Source organism: Manihot esculenta, chromosome 5 (genome assembly GCF_001659605.2).
Source record: "Manihot esculenta cultivar AM560-2 chromosome 5, M.esculenta_v8, whole genome shotgun sequence".
Classification (NCBI taxonomy): Eukaryota; Viridiplantae; Streptophyta; class Magnoliopsida; order Malpighiales; family Euphorbiaceae; genus Manihot; species Manihot esculenta.
Genome location: NC_035165.2, coordinates 32,701,039 through 32,717,895, shown reverse-complemented (window position 1 = coordinate 32,717,895; position 16,857 = coordinate 32,701,039). Strand labels below are relative to the sequence as shown.

The window sequence follows — 16,857 nt, the reverse complement described above, 5'->3', positions numbered from 1 at the left end:
TGATTTAATTTTGATTTAAAAAATTGAATTGATAATAATATATTATTTTAAATAATTTAGAGAAATTATATTATATTAAAATTAAATTTTAAAAAATAAACTTATAATTTTTTTTTTAAAAAATAACTTGCCTTCTCTTCTTTTCTTATTTTATCTCCGAATCAATAAATTTTCTACTATTAAAAAATAATTTGTTTGTTGCTATAATACATCACTAAAACTTTAAATAATGAAATTTATGTTTCAAATAATTTTTAGTGATTAACATTTTATTTAATAAATTAAATTTATATAAAGTTTATTTTTAAAATTCTAATATAATTTAAAAAAATATTAAAATAAATAAGTATTAACATTTTTTAATAAGAATAAAACTTTATTAATAGCAATATTTTATTATATTAAAAAATAATTATAAATAAAATAATTAGTTGACTCTTTTAAATTATAAAAAACTAAATTTAAAATTAAATATTTTATATAAAATAATAATATAAAATTATTAAACTTAACATTTTTATACAGTAAAATAAAACTAATTAATAATAATGTAAGTGTATCGTGTTATTTTGTAAATAAAAAAATGAAAATAATTTGTGTTTAATTATATTCCAACACTCAAATTAATAAATTGAATAAAATAAAAAGAATTAATAAATTGAATAAAATAAAGAAAAGTAAAGAGATGCTTAAAATTCATAAGTAGTTGAATAAAAATGCCTAACTTAATTTATGCGATTATTAATTTTTATGCTATAAAAAAAATAATTATCATATGTGTTGAAAATTCGGTTGCTACTGGATAATTGATAAGTGATTATATGTATAATAGAATGAGAGGACGAGTTTTTATAGACAGTTGAGATTTAAAATGTCGTAATTTTCTTTTTCTCTATATGGAATTGAATATCGGTTTTGAGTAATTATTATATAATATTAAATAATAAATTATTTATTATAATTATAATATATATTATAATTGAGCTATATAAATAATGATGTTTTATTGTATTAAAAAATAATTATAAATAAAATAATCAATAATAAAAAAATCATTCATATCTTTTAAATTATTAATTATTAAATTAATAATTAATAATTTTATATAAAATAAAATATAAATTTTTTATTTTAAAATTTTTATTACATTAAGCTAAAGTTACTAATTAATATGTTATTTATTTTATTTACAACCTATTTAATAATTATACTATAATAGTCTTTTTTAAAAGTTAGATATTTTTTTTAAAAAAAAGAAGTATTATTATATGTTTTGTGTTCATAAATATATATATGATATTTTAATTTTAAGAATTAAGATGAAATTCGAACTGAATATATTTTATCCCTTAATATAAAAATAGATAATAATTTTTATTTATAGGTAAAAAATTCTATTAAAATTTTATCTATATACTCAACTCAAATTAAAAAAATAAAAATTAACAATCTAATAAAAATGAAACTGCACAAAAAGTTCTGTATAAATAGAAATTATTTAATTTACATAGTTAAAGATTTACGGGTTGAAATCATATACGAACTTAATTTATTGAATTAATAATTTAATTGGTTAAAATTAATTTTATTTTGATTAAATTATTAAGTATTTATTTAATTGAAATTCTAATGCAACTAGATTTGTTTTATTTTCGACACAGGCTATTATTTTTTATAGTCAATAATATTAGCTATTTATAATATTTATGTATATTATATCTAATATAAAAATGAGAATAAAAAATAATATGATTATTTAAAATTTTTATCCATGAATAAAGATTATATTGTATTATCCGATTTCACTTTAAAATTCACTTATTTATAATAAAAATACATTATTAATTATTTTTTATTTTCAAAATTTAATAATATAATAATATATTATATCACCGTTTATGATTTATTTTAAATAATTATTTATCGCATTAATATTAATAATTTATAAAATAGATAATAAAGAATTACTAAAAGTGCCCTTAATGCTTCATATTATTTACAATTACATTCTTCTATTATTTAAATTAATTTTAAAATTTATATAAATTTAAAAATCTTAAGCTACTAAATTTGTATTATAATAAAGAATGACTAAATTTAATATCTATTAATATAATTAATTCTAATTTTCTATTAAAATAATATATTTAAATAAAATTAAAATATTCAAAAATAAGAGGAAAATAAAATATAATATAGAAGTTTATTTTGTAGTATAATTTTATTATAATTGTGAAATATATCGTATAATATTAAATTTAAAGATTAATGGGTGGAGTGAATTGAATTTTTTCAAAAAGTAAAGTATGCCTCTAGAAATAGCGGTTAGGAATATTCGGTTCAAACTGAAAAAATCAATTGAATCGAATTAATTTTAAAATTCGGTTCGATTTTTTATTCAATTCGGTTCGGTTCGATTTTTAATTTTAAAAATTTTAATTATTTTGATTCAGTTTGATTTTGATAAAAAAATCAAAAAAATCGAACTGAACCGATTAGTGATAATAACATAAATAATATGTTATTATCAATAATATAAATAAATTAAATTATATTAAGATTAAAATATTTTAATTAAATTTTAAAATATTAAAAATAAAGTGTAAAAAATAAAAATTTTATTAAAAATTGAAACCGATTAAATTGAACTGAATCAGACCGGTTCGATTCGATTTCTAATTAAAATCAATTCGATTTGATTTTTATAAATACTAAAATTTCGATTTTTGATTTATTCAATTCAGTTCGATTTTAAACCGAACTGTTGACTACGATCTAGAAGATTTAGATAAATTTGAATTATTATTTTTAATTAAATTAAAGAAATTAATTAATTGGTTATACTATTTCTAACTAAAAGGATTTTTTTTTTTGGAAAATGCTGAATTTAGAATTTACGATTAGTAATAATATTTATACTTTTATTTGATTAGTTAAATAATATTATGAGTTTTATTTATTAAAAATCATTAAATAAACATTTAATTATTATTATTATTATTTATGTGGGAGAGATTTGGATTATCTAAATTTTCTCTAATTTCATATTATTTTACAATGATACTTTTATTATTAAATTAATTTTACAATTATACCCTTGTTGAGATATTTAAAAAAATATGGAAAGGAAAGAAAGTAAGTGGCAGAAAATGTTGAAGGAATTTCACTTTATTTTATCTGGAAAGAAAGCAGAGAAAAATAAAAGAAAAGGAGAATAACTTTAATTTTCTCTAAAAAAGACAGAAAAATGATTAAAGTATGAGGTATTTTGCGTTGAAATTTGAAAATTATATTTTTTATTATAATTTATAAAAAAATAAATATAATGATTTAATTATTTTATTCTCATTCCTACTTTTTAAAATGAAAAAAATATTTTTATTTTTATTTTCATTCTTTATTTATTTCAATACTAAAAAGGAAATTTTCATAATTGTTTTCCTTCCCCTCTCCTAAGATTATCCAAATACAGTGCAAGTTTGGTTGTGCAGATAAAGTTTATATCACAGCTCTAAAGTGAGTGGCAGCGATTGGAGATTTCATTTTTTATTTTTTTAATTAAAAAATAAATGCGGTGGCAGCTGGTGAATGTACGGTGGTTGCAGATAAATGTTAGAGTAGATCGAGGGAACACGTCACCACCAAATCAGATGTGGGGTCCACGCTTCAAAAATTGTCAAAGAGTAGGGTGAGTGGGTAAACCTATGGTGTTTTATTAGCAAGGCAATCAAGATTTTGCATTGATTGCTATCCGTTGATTAATTTCCTTTTTTGAGGCAAAAGAAAACTTTTCTTAACTTTTATTTTTTATTACCGAAAAAGTTAATCGCTCAAAAAATCATATTTTTTAAAAAATTTTATAATTATATTTATATTAATTTAATTATTAATTAAATTTTAAGTTTTATATATTATTTTAAATATATCTATCTTTATTTTTACCATTAATGTTAAATGGAATTGTTATATTATTTATGATGTCATTATTATATTATTTGCTACATTAATAAATTTTAAAATATAATTACTAAAAATATGGTGTAATTCTAAATTTTTTTATTATTTGATTTAAAATTAAACTTTATAATAATTAAAATATTTGATTTTATTATAATATTCATTTTAATTTTACCAATAATTTAGTTATATTAATTTCTACTAATTTTAATTTTAAATTAACTCACCTTTTAATTTTTTTTAAATTCACTCTAATTATTATTTTATTTAAAAAATATATCAATCATGGTCGAAAATATATTATAAAAAAATTATTTAAAAAATATATTATAAAAATATAATTTAATTGACCATTAAATTAGTGTAATTGTAACTATATGATTAGTCATATTTTTTTTACTTTCAAATATATTATTAATCATGTATTTTCTTAAACAATAATAATTGATAATGCTTTGATTTTTCTTTGGAGATGAATTTACAAAATAATAAGAAATACCGGAGGATTTTTTTTTTTTTTCGGGATGAATTTATAAAATAATAAGAAATACTGATAGTTTGGTGGATAAAATGTGTGATGCTTAAGTAAGTAAAAAATCTAAGATAAATTTAGAGAAAATATTAGATAAATCACACATGTGGAGGTTGCACTTTTATATAGCTTGTTGTTAGTTTTATCCTTATAAGATTTGAATTCTGTATTTGAGTCATAATAAATTATAAAAACTGAATTCCTATAAAATTTTAGTCTAAAATGGGCCTTGAGAAATTTTTTAGCCCAAATTAAATAGTAGAGAAGCCCATTCAGGTTTCTGAACCTATAATAGTTTCTATATTAATATCATTAGTGCTTTGTTTGTCCCTGAATCTTTAGATTCAGAAAATTTCCTTTTTTATATCGCTTTATTATTTTATCTTTGAAGGATATTACGTTGAGAAAATAAGGGTGTTTGAGTCAGTAAAAGATCTAAGGTAAATTTAGAAAAAATATTAGATAAATCACACGCTCGAAAGTTGTCTCTTTAAATAGCTTATTGTTAGTTTTATCTTATAAGATTTGGATTTTGTGATTGAGTCATAGCAAATTAAGAAAAACCGAATTCCAGTATAATTTTAGTTTGAAATGGGTCTTGAGGGATTTTTTAGCTTGGATTGAATCATAGAGAGGCCTATTCAAATTTCTGGCCTTTAATGATTTTTGTATTAATATCATTAGTCATTTGTTTGTCCTTTAATCTTTAGATTCATAAAATTTCTTTTTTTTATCGTGTTATTGTGTTACTTTTAAAAGATATTACGATGAGAAAATGAGAGTTTCTTCCCCTACTCTCTTTGTTCATTTTCTATATAAATGAGTGTGTGAGGCTCATTTGCCAACACCAACCTTCAAATCTCCTTTACACAATGAATTTTTCTTATATTTATTTTTAAATTTTTCTTATAATGTTTTGTTAAATGCGGTTTCAATCTTTAGAATTTTGTGTTACTTTGAGAATTTTCGATTTCTCGGTCTCTAACGACGTTTTTTTAGTTTTTTAGTAATAATTTTAGGTCTTTCGGTAACTATTTTCGATATTCTGGTGATAATTTTCGATAATCCAGTAATAACTTTCACTTATTATGATTAAATATATAAAATAATATATTTTTAAAATTACATTAAAAATATTACAATTAAAAGAGTATACAAGGGGCATGACATTGTGTAATGCGCTTTCAATTTATTAGTAGACTATAGAAATAAAATTTTATTAGAATAATTACAAATGTGTCCTTATAATTTTATCTAACTAAAGTTTATGTAAATGCAAACCGATTTTTGCCACTTATAAATACAGAGTCAATTCTTTTTCTGTTTTCTTTCTTCTCACATCTATGCTCTCCTTCCCTTAATCACCTAACAATTCATGGAAATTTTGCACTCGTTTTACTCATTCATTAGGAATTTGTAGCGAAGGACATTCAAGATGCATGTAAATATTTTGAGTCGATCTATGATTTTTCAGATAATGGTGATAGATATATTTTTGTTGAAATTTCTTTCAGATTAATTAACTATACTAAAGGAATAGTTGAGATTGCGCTGCGAACAAACGGTAATAAATTCTAAACGAATATGAAATAATCACTGTGAACAGTGAAAACAATCGTCTTAATAAGTCATTTGTAACTCATTTCTCATGATATTTTCTAAAGGGTGTGTCATTATACTACTATATTAGTTTCAAAGGAAAAGAAAAAAAAAAAATTAGAGTGATAAGAAAGGAATCTCTTTTTAGATGATGAGAAAATCGATGGTCGGAAATTATTTTTAGCTCCTTGATAAGATTGTTGGTTGAATTTTCGGTAGAAGTTAAAGGAGACACTTGCATATGTCTTTCAAAAGCAGTTCAATAGCATGTGCCTTCACATATTTTTGCCAAGTTAAAAATATGTTTTTATATAATAATTATTTGTATATGTCATATTTAAATTTTTATAGTTAGTAGTATTTTATGGTAAATGGATGATGATATTTGTATACCCACGTGAACTTCAGGAGTTATGTAAGGGAGCAAACTGTTTGAGGTAGATGATTTTAGAGTATTTTTCAAATTGAGCTGATATAACTAGTTTATATTTGAGTATAATTTAATTTAATTAAAATGTTTAAAGGCAAATTTCGAGAACTTAATTATTAATGTTTGATATTCGGAGAATCAATTGGACATGATCATTTTAATGTCAAAAATTTCAACCATATCAAATTAAAGCAACTACTGATAAAAGTCAACTATATCCGAATGAGATGTGGGGAAGATGGTCGAGAAGAGGCACAAAAGAATGATTAAGAATACTGCTGCAAGATTAAGAGGTAGAGAGCATGTAAGATGATGAGTTATATGTGAAAACGAAGAAACTGATGGTGAGAGAGAGAAAGGAGAGTGAAAGGAAAAAAATTAATTTTTCAATTGGAGTATAATCATGGAATTATAGAATACTTGTTTTGATGAATAACTGTAGCGGATGTTTAGGGGTGAGTAACATTCGGTTTAAATTAAAAAATTTGATCGAATTGAATTAATTTAAAAATTCAGTTTGATTTTTTATTTATTTCGGTGTAATTTAAATTTTAATTTTAAAAATTTTGATTATTTTAATTCGATTCAATTTAAAAAATAAATTAAAAAAATTAAATCGAACTGATTTATTGATAATTGTATATTATTTTTAATAATATAAAGAAATTAAATCATATTAAAATTAAAATATTATAATTAAATTTTAAAATAATAAAAAATAAAAAATTTATTAAAATTTTAAACGGATAAAATCAAATTGAATTTAATTCAATTTTAAATAAAATATAGAGACTGAACAGGCCATTAATTATTCTAATCTTATTTAAAAGATACACCTAATTAGCTAAACCCTGTTGCCAAGGAAACCCTTAAATCTTTGACAAAAAAAAAGGGCCTTAAATCCCCAACCCTAAAATCTCTCTCAACTCTCAAGCCTGAGCATTGTCGCCCTCCCTTCCTCTCCCCTCCCCCTTCTGCCTCCCCCCTCCCCCTTCTGCCTCTCCGCATCTCTTCTGGTACAGCCGCGCGCCTCCCTCCCATCGTCCCTCTGCTCTTCACGCTGTAAACGTCGTTGCTGTTGCTGCGTTCGCTGGTCCTGGTTGCTTCTTTGCTCTCCTCCGCCGCTTCCTCTGGTCCTCGTCGCTGCGTCCGCTGGTCCAGTCCTGCCGTCGTCCTCTGTCACTGCAGGTTTGGATGAGTTTTTTGAAATTGTGGTTTCAGATGTGTGCGAGATTTGTGAGATCTATTGATGTGGGTTTCTGAAATTTGTGAAAATATTTAGATTTATGTGAAGGTTGTGTTTGTGAGATTTATTGAAAATTCTTTGTAATAAAGATAATTTTGAATGGATTAAGAGTTGTTTTAGTGAGATTATTGAAAAATTGTTGAAATAAACACTATTTCCAATCAAAGTTGTTTTTGTGAGATTGAGGTGTGTTACTGAATTTTGTTGAAATGTGAGATTTTGTGTGAATTTATGAATTTTTTTGTCCTGATTATGAGTTAGTCTGGTTCGGGTACTGTCGGGTAGTAAATGGGTTGTGTAAAATGGATTTGGAACGGAAACGGCTATTGAAATTTAATTTTTAAACGGGCTTGGGACGGTTTAAATAGTGTATTTATAAACAGGTGCCCTCCTGGATACCATCCCTAATCTCTTTAATTGCCCATAACCAAAAAAACTATCATGACTAACTCAACCTTTATGTTTATGAATGTATTTCTGTAGCTTGGTCTGGTCAGTGAGATGGGGGCTAAGGAGAAGAAAGCATTAAAGAAGAACTCGAAGAAGGTTACTTCGTCTCAATTATCTAATGACAAAGAGTCTGCTGATTTCTTGGTGGGTTCATTGTGATTTATTCTCGCTGAAATGGCTGCTTGTTTTTATTTTTCATTTATATTTTTAGTTTCATTGTTGAGTTCTATTGTTTGTGTTTTGAAGCCCTTAGATGGTGGACCTAGGCGTAAGCTACCTGAGCAAAAGGAGCGTAGAAATACTGCTACTGTCTTGTATATTGGTCGAATACCACATGGTTTCTACGAGAAAGAAATGGAAGGTATTTTTATGTATATTTAATGTAAAACAACACTGATACTGTGATTTTACTGTTTGATTATGCTAATTATTTTTATTTTTGACAGCTTACTTTTCCCAGTTTGGTACAATCAAGAGGTTGAGAATTGCAAGGAACAAGAAGGTTTGGTGCAAAATTACATTAAATGTTTTTGACATAGGATTAAAAATTTGCATGTATGTGGATTTGATTATATTTATGAAGACGTCCAGACATGTGGTGCAGATTCATATATGTGCATATATATGCTTCTTGTTTTCAAGGTTGTTCTGGTGAATTTGATAAAGCTTTTTAACTAATCAGAAAGAGAGTGATAAACCTACTTATTGCTTGTAGATATGGTGATTATAATGGGTGATTGATTCATGACGCTTGGAAGTTTAAAAGATTTGAGGTTTAACTGTTAAGAAGATAGTTACTAAAAAAATTCAGTGACATTTTTGTGAGCACAAGAATTGGAATATTGAGGGTTATGGGGATTTTTGTTGAATTTATTTAATATTGTGGCCCTGCAGTCTTATTCCTATGTTTCATCATTATATTGTACAAAACAAGGCTAATGTGGCATAAACTATATAAATGTTAATATGTTTTCTGCAATGCGGGATGTTGGTGAACTGGTGAAATATAGCAACCATGTTATGGAGTGATTGTTGTTTGGCTGCTTTGCACTTACAGTTGGGGGTTTCATGAATCTCCCTCAAAAACTATCTAGGGACTATATTTCTTTGTTGCATACTTGCATCTCCAGGCTTAATGCAGTCAGTATGCAGTTTTCTTATTCGGTCTATTTGTAAATTAGAATTTTATAAGAATTCAATTCAATTGATTTGTGCTTTGTTAATTTTTCGTGTTTGGAATAAGAGAATTTCAATTGTTTTCATGTTAACTTGGAAAAAACTTCATCTTAAAATAAATAGAAATCAAACTTGACTGTGAGAATTTCATTAAATTCTCTGTTTTGCAAACAACTTTTTCAAAATGAAGCCAAAAAGTTTTATTATGTTTCTTCAAGCTAGTTTTTTTGAAATCATAATAATTGTGACTGTGTTTGTGGTCTGCTATATGGGCTTCAACTAAATTTGAATGCATTATGCTTTCATTTCTTGGAAACAAATCTGGGATTGAGTAATTGGGCAATTCACTGAGAAATCTAATAGGAAATTGCTGTATTTCTGCTTTTTAGTTTTATGCCTTTCCCTTTGTTACCTGTTGCGAGTGTGAAATGAAGGCTCATTCTGGAACCTTCTGATCTCTGAGAATTTTAGGAATCAACCTTCAATAAAACTAGAATTATTTATTTTAGAACAAGGTGCTTAAATACAATCTAATTCCTCATTATAAGCAATTGTTTTTCTTTTGTTAGTTAGGAGTTTATGCCCTAAACAAGTCCTGTTTCTTGTACAACCAATACTAACTACTGCTTGAATCAGGAAAAACAAATGAGTAAAAGACTAAATCTGAATAAACTAATAAATTAATTTCACATGAATCAGTTCTTTGCCTTATTTTTCCCATGCGAGAACCTCTTATAGACTTGCTGAAAATCTCATTCTGGAATGAAGGCTCATTCTGGAACCTTCTGATCTCTGAGAATTTTAGGAATCAACCTTCAATAAAACTAGAATTATTTATTTTAGAACAAGGTGCTTAAATACAATCTAATTCCTCATTATAAGCAATTGTTTTTCTTTTGTTAGTTAGGAGTTTATGCCCTAAACAAGTCCTGTTTCTTGTACAACCAATACTAACTACTGCTTGAATCAGGAAAAACAAATGAGTAAAAGACTAAATCTGAATAAACTAATAAATTAATTTCACATGAATCAGTTCTTTGCCTTATTTTTCCCATGCGAGAACCTCTTATAGACTTGCTGAAAATCTCTTTTTTGCTGTTTATTCTTTACATGCTCATATTTGACATACTAGGTTTCAATCCTGACATCATTGTAGATTTTCATTACTTATTTGCTAAAATCACTATTGTTTTTATATTTTGTGAAGCCAATTATGTGATATGGTGGTTTTTGTCTTGGTATCACTCAATCTGGGTTGTTTACAGACTGGAAAATCAAAGCATTATGGATTCATTGAATTTGCAGACCCTGAGGTACAATTTATTTTAGTGGAATTTGGCATTAAATCATCTGTAGTATTTTTTTTTTCCATGTGAGGATATGTTTTTTCTGATTGCAGGTGGCAGAAGTAGTTGCTGAATGTATGCATAATTATCTATTGTTTGAGCATCTTTTGCAAGTCTATCTCATCCCTCCAGAGCATGTTCATCCAAAATTGTAAATTTTTCTTCTTTGACATTATTTTTTTTATATTGCACGCAGTGAGGTTATATAGTTGCACATGGTTCTTTGTGTTGAAGTATTGATTCAGACTTTTCTGCTAATTAATGGAAAAAAAAGCTGAAAAATTACTTAGAAGGATAAATTTTCTGACTTGATTGTAAAATTGTTCTTGGATTGGGATTTTGACAGTATGTTGAACAGTTCCTCTTTAATTTAATTTAGAAAATGGAATGTCTGTTTGCATGGTCTTAAAACCTCACTGATTTTTAGTGCTCGGTCAAAATTGAGAGAGATCAACTGTCAAAACCATGCATGTCAACTGATTTAATTCAATTGTCACTGCAAGCTAAAAACAATGAACCTATAAAATAACGAGTAACCTATTAAATAAGACTAAAATTTCTAGGTGGAAAGAAGGAATTGGCTATAACTACAAAAGGTCCGTAAGGTTTGGATTTTCTTTTATCGTTAATCCTATCTTATTTATTTTTGAAATGATGTGCTTGTCCTATTTTAAATTCATAGTGCATTAAAATGAAAGTTCTTGCTTTAGGGTTTCTAGAACTTCAGTGGTTTTTTTTTTTTTGAAACAGGAACTTCAATGGTTTAGTTGGTTAAAGTTGTATCATTTAGAACTATTCAAGTCATTTAGGTGCATTGAAATGAATTGAGGTTTTATAGTATGGAAGTCTTAAGTATAAATTTTATAGAGAATGTCCATACATGGAAGAATAGAATCTTAAATAGATCGCCATTCACTTCCCTAATCAATAAACATATATGGACTACTGTACTGTAGTTTCAATGTTCTCATGGCATTTCTAATCCCTTTTCATCTTTTTTTCACCCCTTGATATAGGTGGAAAGGTTTTAATTATCGATACAAACCATTGGACAAGGTTCAAATTGAGCGAAAACGGCAGAACAAGGTAAGTGATGTGGATAAGAAGTGATAATTCAGGCAGATTATGTTACAAAGAAAGAGGCTTAACCTTTTCTTTCCTTTTCTTTTCTTTTCTTTTCTTTTTTCCCGGCTCCTTGTCTTTATAAATATTTTTATTATATGGCTGCTCAGGAAAGAACACTTGAAGAGCATAAGAAGGTGGTGGAGAAGATTTTGAAGCGAGGTCAGAAACGGCAAAAGATGATAGAGGCTGCTGGCCTTGATTATGAGTGCCCAGAAATTGTAAGAATCTTTTGGTCATCTTGGTTCTCGTAGGAAGTATATAAATAAGAAGGGGGGAAACGGTTAGCTTGCTTCTATGTTGCTTCTGCATTGTGAATAATCAAAATACCGTCGTTTTGCAGGTGGCAGGCGTCCAGTCTGCTCCAAAAAGGATCAAGTTTGATGAAGATTAGGCCTTGCGTTGGTGGAAATTTTCTCTACGGTGTGCAATTACCTTTTCTCCTTGCATGCGGATGAAAAAGATTTAGTTGCTTAGCCCTCACTTTTCTGCTAGGATCATAGACATGAAGAGAACTCAAATGAAACAAGACATTTCCAACTTTAATTCTAAGGGAAGTTTTTCTTTTTTTCTTTTCTGTAATTTTTTCATAAAGTTGTTTATTTCGTTACTTGCATTTGATTCTGTTGAATATTTAGTCATTTCGTCATTGGGCCTATGGAATACTTCAGTCATTTTGAAGTATACTCTGGTATTACTAAAAAAAGAAAAATATTCCGTTATATTTCACTTGTCAAAGAAATTGAATGAGTTATCATTCATCAAGAATTCAATTTAAGAACAAGATTGTAATATCATGAATTCATCGTGTTGGGGGGCACAAATCAATCGTACCGACGGCAAATGAAATAGCATGGACACTATCAGGGATGGGTTCGAGAATGTGATGGTCAAAGGAATCCAAAGTACGCCAATATATCTCATATGCAGCGATTCTCTCGCCGTTTGAAGCCATATCCTGTGTGTTCGTTAAAGCTACCATTTTGATTTGGACCATTGACCCAGCCCCACTGGGTGTTAGGATAACCAACTATAGAAGAACTCAATTATGTACTCAAAGCATTGTTTCTTCAATTAAGTTCACTATCAGGCTGGTAATGTTCTGTTGGATCCATTTATACACAATGTATATTCACATCCATGCAGTAAATTATTCTGTTTGAGCTTGAGATCGAATTACTTTTCTTGGATTCGTCATGGCAATGGTTAGAATATTTGCTAAAATCACTCTCTGAATTCAAACTGGATTAGTAATTTTAATAATTAAATTCCATTAACATTGAAGCTCTTTGATGATGTTGTCCATGGTAAAATTGGAGCCTTCCAACTTAAAATGGGCACATGACATGACATGACCGACTTAACAAAGGTGTAGGCAGTATGATGCTCTTTCCATTTTAACAATTTTTCTGTAAAGGTCTATCCTCATAAACGTGATGCTCTCTACAACCTCAATCTCCTTGAGAATTTTACCCATTAAGTCCTCCTTAGACCCTTTAAGTTTCAATTAATAATTTTACTTGTAGCTTAGTTACTGTGAATTACCCGAGCCGACAAAATGACTCGGTGCTTCCAAGGCACACATTCCCCTCCCTTAAAGATCATGAACAACGAAGAGGAGATAAAGCTTATATTCCATTCACCTTTCCCTTAGTATTGCACAAACAATAACTTTAAACCCATTCAAAATTAATAAAATCTGACGGGCAACAGAACCCTCAAAAATTTAACATGAACTTGGGAATTGCATTACGTAAGTGTACAAAATTGGTAGAAAAATTAAGTATGAAGAAAACAAAATTACTAAAGAAGTGTGATGAGGATGAAAATAAGCAGAGCAGCAATAAAAGAGTACTTGAGAGCAGCAACAAGAATGGCTGCAGAGACTAGGAACAGCTGCCACAGAACTTGAGCACTTGCCCATGTGAGCAACCCTGTCAATGCTACGGCTAGGATATTGTCAGGATCTGAATCCAGCAGCAGTTCACCCCACTTGATATTCAGTAAGGGAGGTCGATTTTTCTTCAAATCGTCACCGTTGGTTCCATTATCAGTCGATCCATTTAGCTTTTCTTGTTTTTGTTCTTTGGGTTCTCCCGAATTGTTGTTATTTAGCGCGAAGATCAGAAATCTAGATTGGAATTTGGGGATTTTTATGTCGGTTTGCAGAGGGAAGAAAGGGAAAGTGAATTTGGGTCGTGAAACCGATAAGATTGGCGATGGGAGTGAGAGATTTTTAAGCCCTAACATGTTTCTTCCAGTCTGTTGTTGACGCCAATGGCCAACCGGTACTGACACCAGCGGAAGACGATGGGAGCTCCAACTTCTATGATGTGGTGGGCACGGTCCGGCTTTTGGAATTGGAAGTGGACCAAATCGGTCCGGACAAAACCGAACAAAAATTGGTCAAAAGTGAAATCAGCTTTGAACCAGATCGAAATGGCCCCTACCTCAGTCCCGGTTATAGGCTGATTTTTGCTAATAATCATAATCGAAATCGAACCTTTAGTTATTTAATTTTTAGAAAGTATACCTAATTTTAAAGAAGTCATACTTAAATTTTTTTTGGATTTGAGTGAAATTTAAGTTTTATTCATTTTAAATTTAAGTAGAGTATTATAGGGTTTGAATTTGATTTATTTAGTCAACGAATTTAGATTGATTGAATTTTTATTTTAACTTAATCTCAAATAATTTGTGAGTAATTTAATTTATTTATATGTATAATAAATTTTAATTTCAAACTAAATAATTTTTTAAATAATTAAAAATTTAATTAATAAAAAATATTTTTTTATATTTAAAATAATTAAAAAATTTAATCAATAAAAAATATTATTAGAAATTTGAAGGAAGGTATAAATAGATATACAATTTTGAAAAATTAATAATAATAGCAATTTTATTTCTGTTTTAAAATTTATTACCTCAATATGAAAATGAAAATTTTTTAGGTTAAAAAAATTAAATTATTTCATTTAAATAAAAAAATTATTAAAAAAAAAAATTAATTGAATTGAATCCTTATAAAATTCTTAATACTTTATTAAGGGTTAGTCGTTTTTCAAACGATTAGTTTAATTCGATTCACTTTTTAAAAACAAAGAAAATGCTTGATATCTTTCTACTCCACAGGAGTCTTTTATGTTTCAAGAGGAGTTTAATTTGCTGCTGAGCACCAAGGATAAAAGAGGATTTGGAGAAATTCTATGTCATTTGTTGGTGCATTTAGAATAGGAGAGATTTGATACCAAATATGTTGTTAATGGCTTTCAATTTTCTATTGAATTTAGCAAATTATCAATATTATAAAAGCCTTTTTTATTTTATCTGAAATGTAATGAGAATTACTTCAGTATCTGAAATGTAAAAGTACGAAAGTAGAAATAGATTACAACCCTAATAGAATTGGGATGAGTTTAAACTCAAGCACCACCACAAACCAGAAAGTGTCCATTCGTATCTGCACTGTTGCAAAAAGAAAAGAGCTTTGCAAATGGGTTAGCTATTCCACAATTATTAGAAATCAAATGTCAAATATAATATACCAGTAAATAATTATCCATTGCCTTTGTCCACCATTCAAATTTCCCTTTTGTTTGCTTTTTATTCATGATGTTTTCTTAATAGGCAAGAACAAAGGCAATGCAGGACCCTCACCCACCCACCCATTTTCTTAACAGAGCACTGCATATTCAAAAGCAAAAAAGCAATTCAAATCTGGAAATCTGTAGTTTTCTCAACTTTAAAATCCACCTTAACCTACTTTCGTCTATCTCAAAAACAACACATGGTCCCACTACCTCGTAAATCAAAAGCTTCTTTATTATTTATTTATTTATAATTTTTCTATATTATTCTCCATACAACCAAATATTTAAAGAAACAACATTTTCCAATTGCTATCTTCTCCCAAATTCTTGTTTTAGAGGTTTTCCTTCAAATTACTTGTCAAAAGATGCTTGCCCTCCCACCTCCACCCTCACTACAATCACCAGCTCCACCGCCTTCAAATCACCACACATCAAAGCAAGCCAGAAGCCTACAAAGTCCATCACCCTCAGTACAATCAACAGCACCAACGCCTGAAAATCAAAACACAGCAAAGCATGCCAGAAACCAACAAAGTCCAGCAGCAGCAGCAGTTACACGAAATTATGACAGCAAAAGGTTAAGAAAGCCAATTCTCCTGCACCCTCAACCCCGTCGGACCAACCCAGTTGTATGGTTTGGTGCAATTCTATGTCTTTTATTCAGCCTTATTCTCATCTTTTTTGGCATAGCAACTTTGATTATCTACCTTGCCATTAAACCAAGAAGCCCTGTGTTTGACACTCCCGGTGCAAATCTAAACGTCATCTACTTCGACTCACCAGAGTATTTCAATGGAGATCTCACCTTCCTAGTAAATTTTTCCAACCCAAACCAGAAAATTGATATAAGATTTGAGTATGTGGAAATAGAGTTATATTTTTTTGACAGACTCATCGGAACTCAAGCTCTTCAACCTTTTACCCAGAGACAAAAAGAGAAGAGGTTGGAATCAGTTCATATCATATCAAGTTTAGTGTATTTACCCCATAATCTTGCTACAGAACTTCAAAAGCAGGTGCAGAACAACAAAGTCATCTATAACATAAGAGGAACTTTCAAAGTGAAAGCTACGCTGGGTTTGTTCCATTATTCATACTGGTTACACGGCAGGTGTGAAATAGAGATGACAGCTCCACCAACTGGTGTTCTAATAGCCCGAAGCTGCAAAACAAAAAGATAAAAATCAGAAGAATTTTACTTTTACTTTTCCTACTTTGTTTGGATTGAAATCTGAAATTCTCAATAGAAGTGTTGATATCAAAGTGCCTGCTATTCATCCTAACAATAGCAAAGAATTCTTGTATATAGCATTACCCAACCCCACTGCAAAAGCAGCGGAAGTTATATTAACGTCAGATAAGGTGGGGAAAATTATCATCAATTCAATTTCAGGTCATGATTTTGC

At 28.0% G+C, this 16,857-nt stretch overlaps 2 protein-coding genes across 2 annotated transcripts; both read left to right on the top strand.

The window, feature by feature from the left end:
* Nucleotides 1–7,450: 7,450 nt before the first annotated feature.
* On the top strand, nt 7,451–12,474 carry LOC110615620 (uncharacterized RNA-binding protein C1827.05c). Its single transcript, XM_021757598.2, has 9 exons — nt 7,451–7,706; nt 8,248–8,358; nt 8,461–8,575; nt 8,661–8,716; nt 10,656–10,703; nt 10,790–10,887; nt 11,753–11,822; nt 11,969–12,079; nt 12,202–12,474. The coding sequence occupies exons 2-9, from the start codon at nt 8,266–8,268 to the stop codon at nt 12,250–12,252; spliced, it is 642 nt and encodes a 213-aa protein (XP_021613290.1). The 5' UTR covers nt 7,451–7,706; nt 8,248–8,265; the 3' UTR covers nt 12,253–12,474.
* A 3,173-nt stretch (nt 12,475–15,647) lies between these two features.
* LOC110615458 lies at nt 15,648–16,857 on the top strand. The gene has a single exon (XM_021757298.2). The coding sequence runs from the start codon at nt 15,817–15,819 to the stop codon at nt 16,630–16,632; it is 816 nt and encodes a 271-aa protein (XP_021612990.1). The 5' UTR covers nt 15,648–15,816; the 3' UTR covers nt 16,633–16,857.

What these genes read in the sequence shown, in the direction of transcription:
- LOC110615620 (XM_021757598.2), top strand. Translation starts at nt 8,266, where the DNA reads ATGGGGGCTAAGGAGAAGAAAGCATTAAAGAAGAACTCGAAGAAGGTT. An exon ending in AAGAGTCTGCTGATTTCTTG is followed by an intron (nt 8,359 to 8,460) that starts GTGGGTTCATTG and finishes TGTGTTTTGAAG; the next exon opens with CCCTTAGATGGTGGACCTAG. An exon ending in CTACGAGAAAGAAATGGAAG is followed by an intron (nt 8,576 to 8,660) that starts GTATTTTTATGT and finishes TATTTTTGACAG; the next exon opens with CTTACTTTTCCCAGTTTGGT.
- LOC110615458 (XM_021757298.2), top strand. Translation starts at nt 15,817, where the DNA reads ATGCTTGCCCTCCCACCTCCACCCTCACTACAATCACCAGCTCCACCG.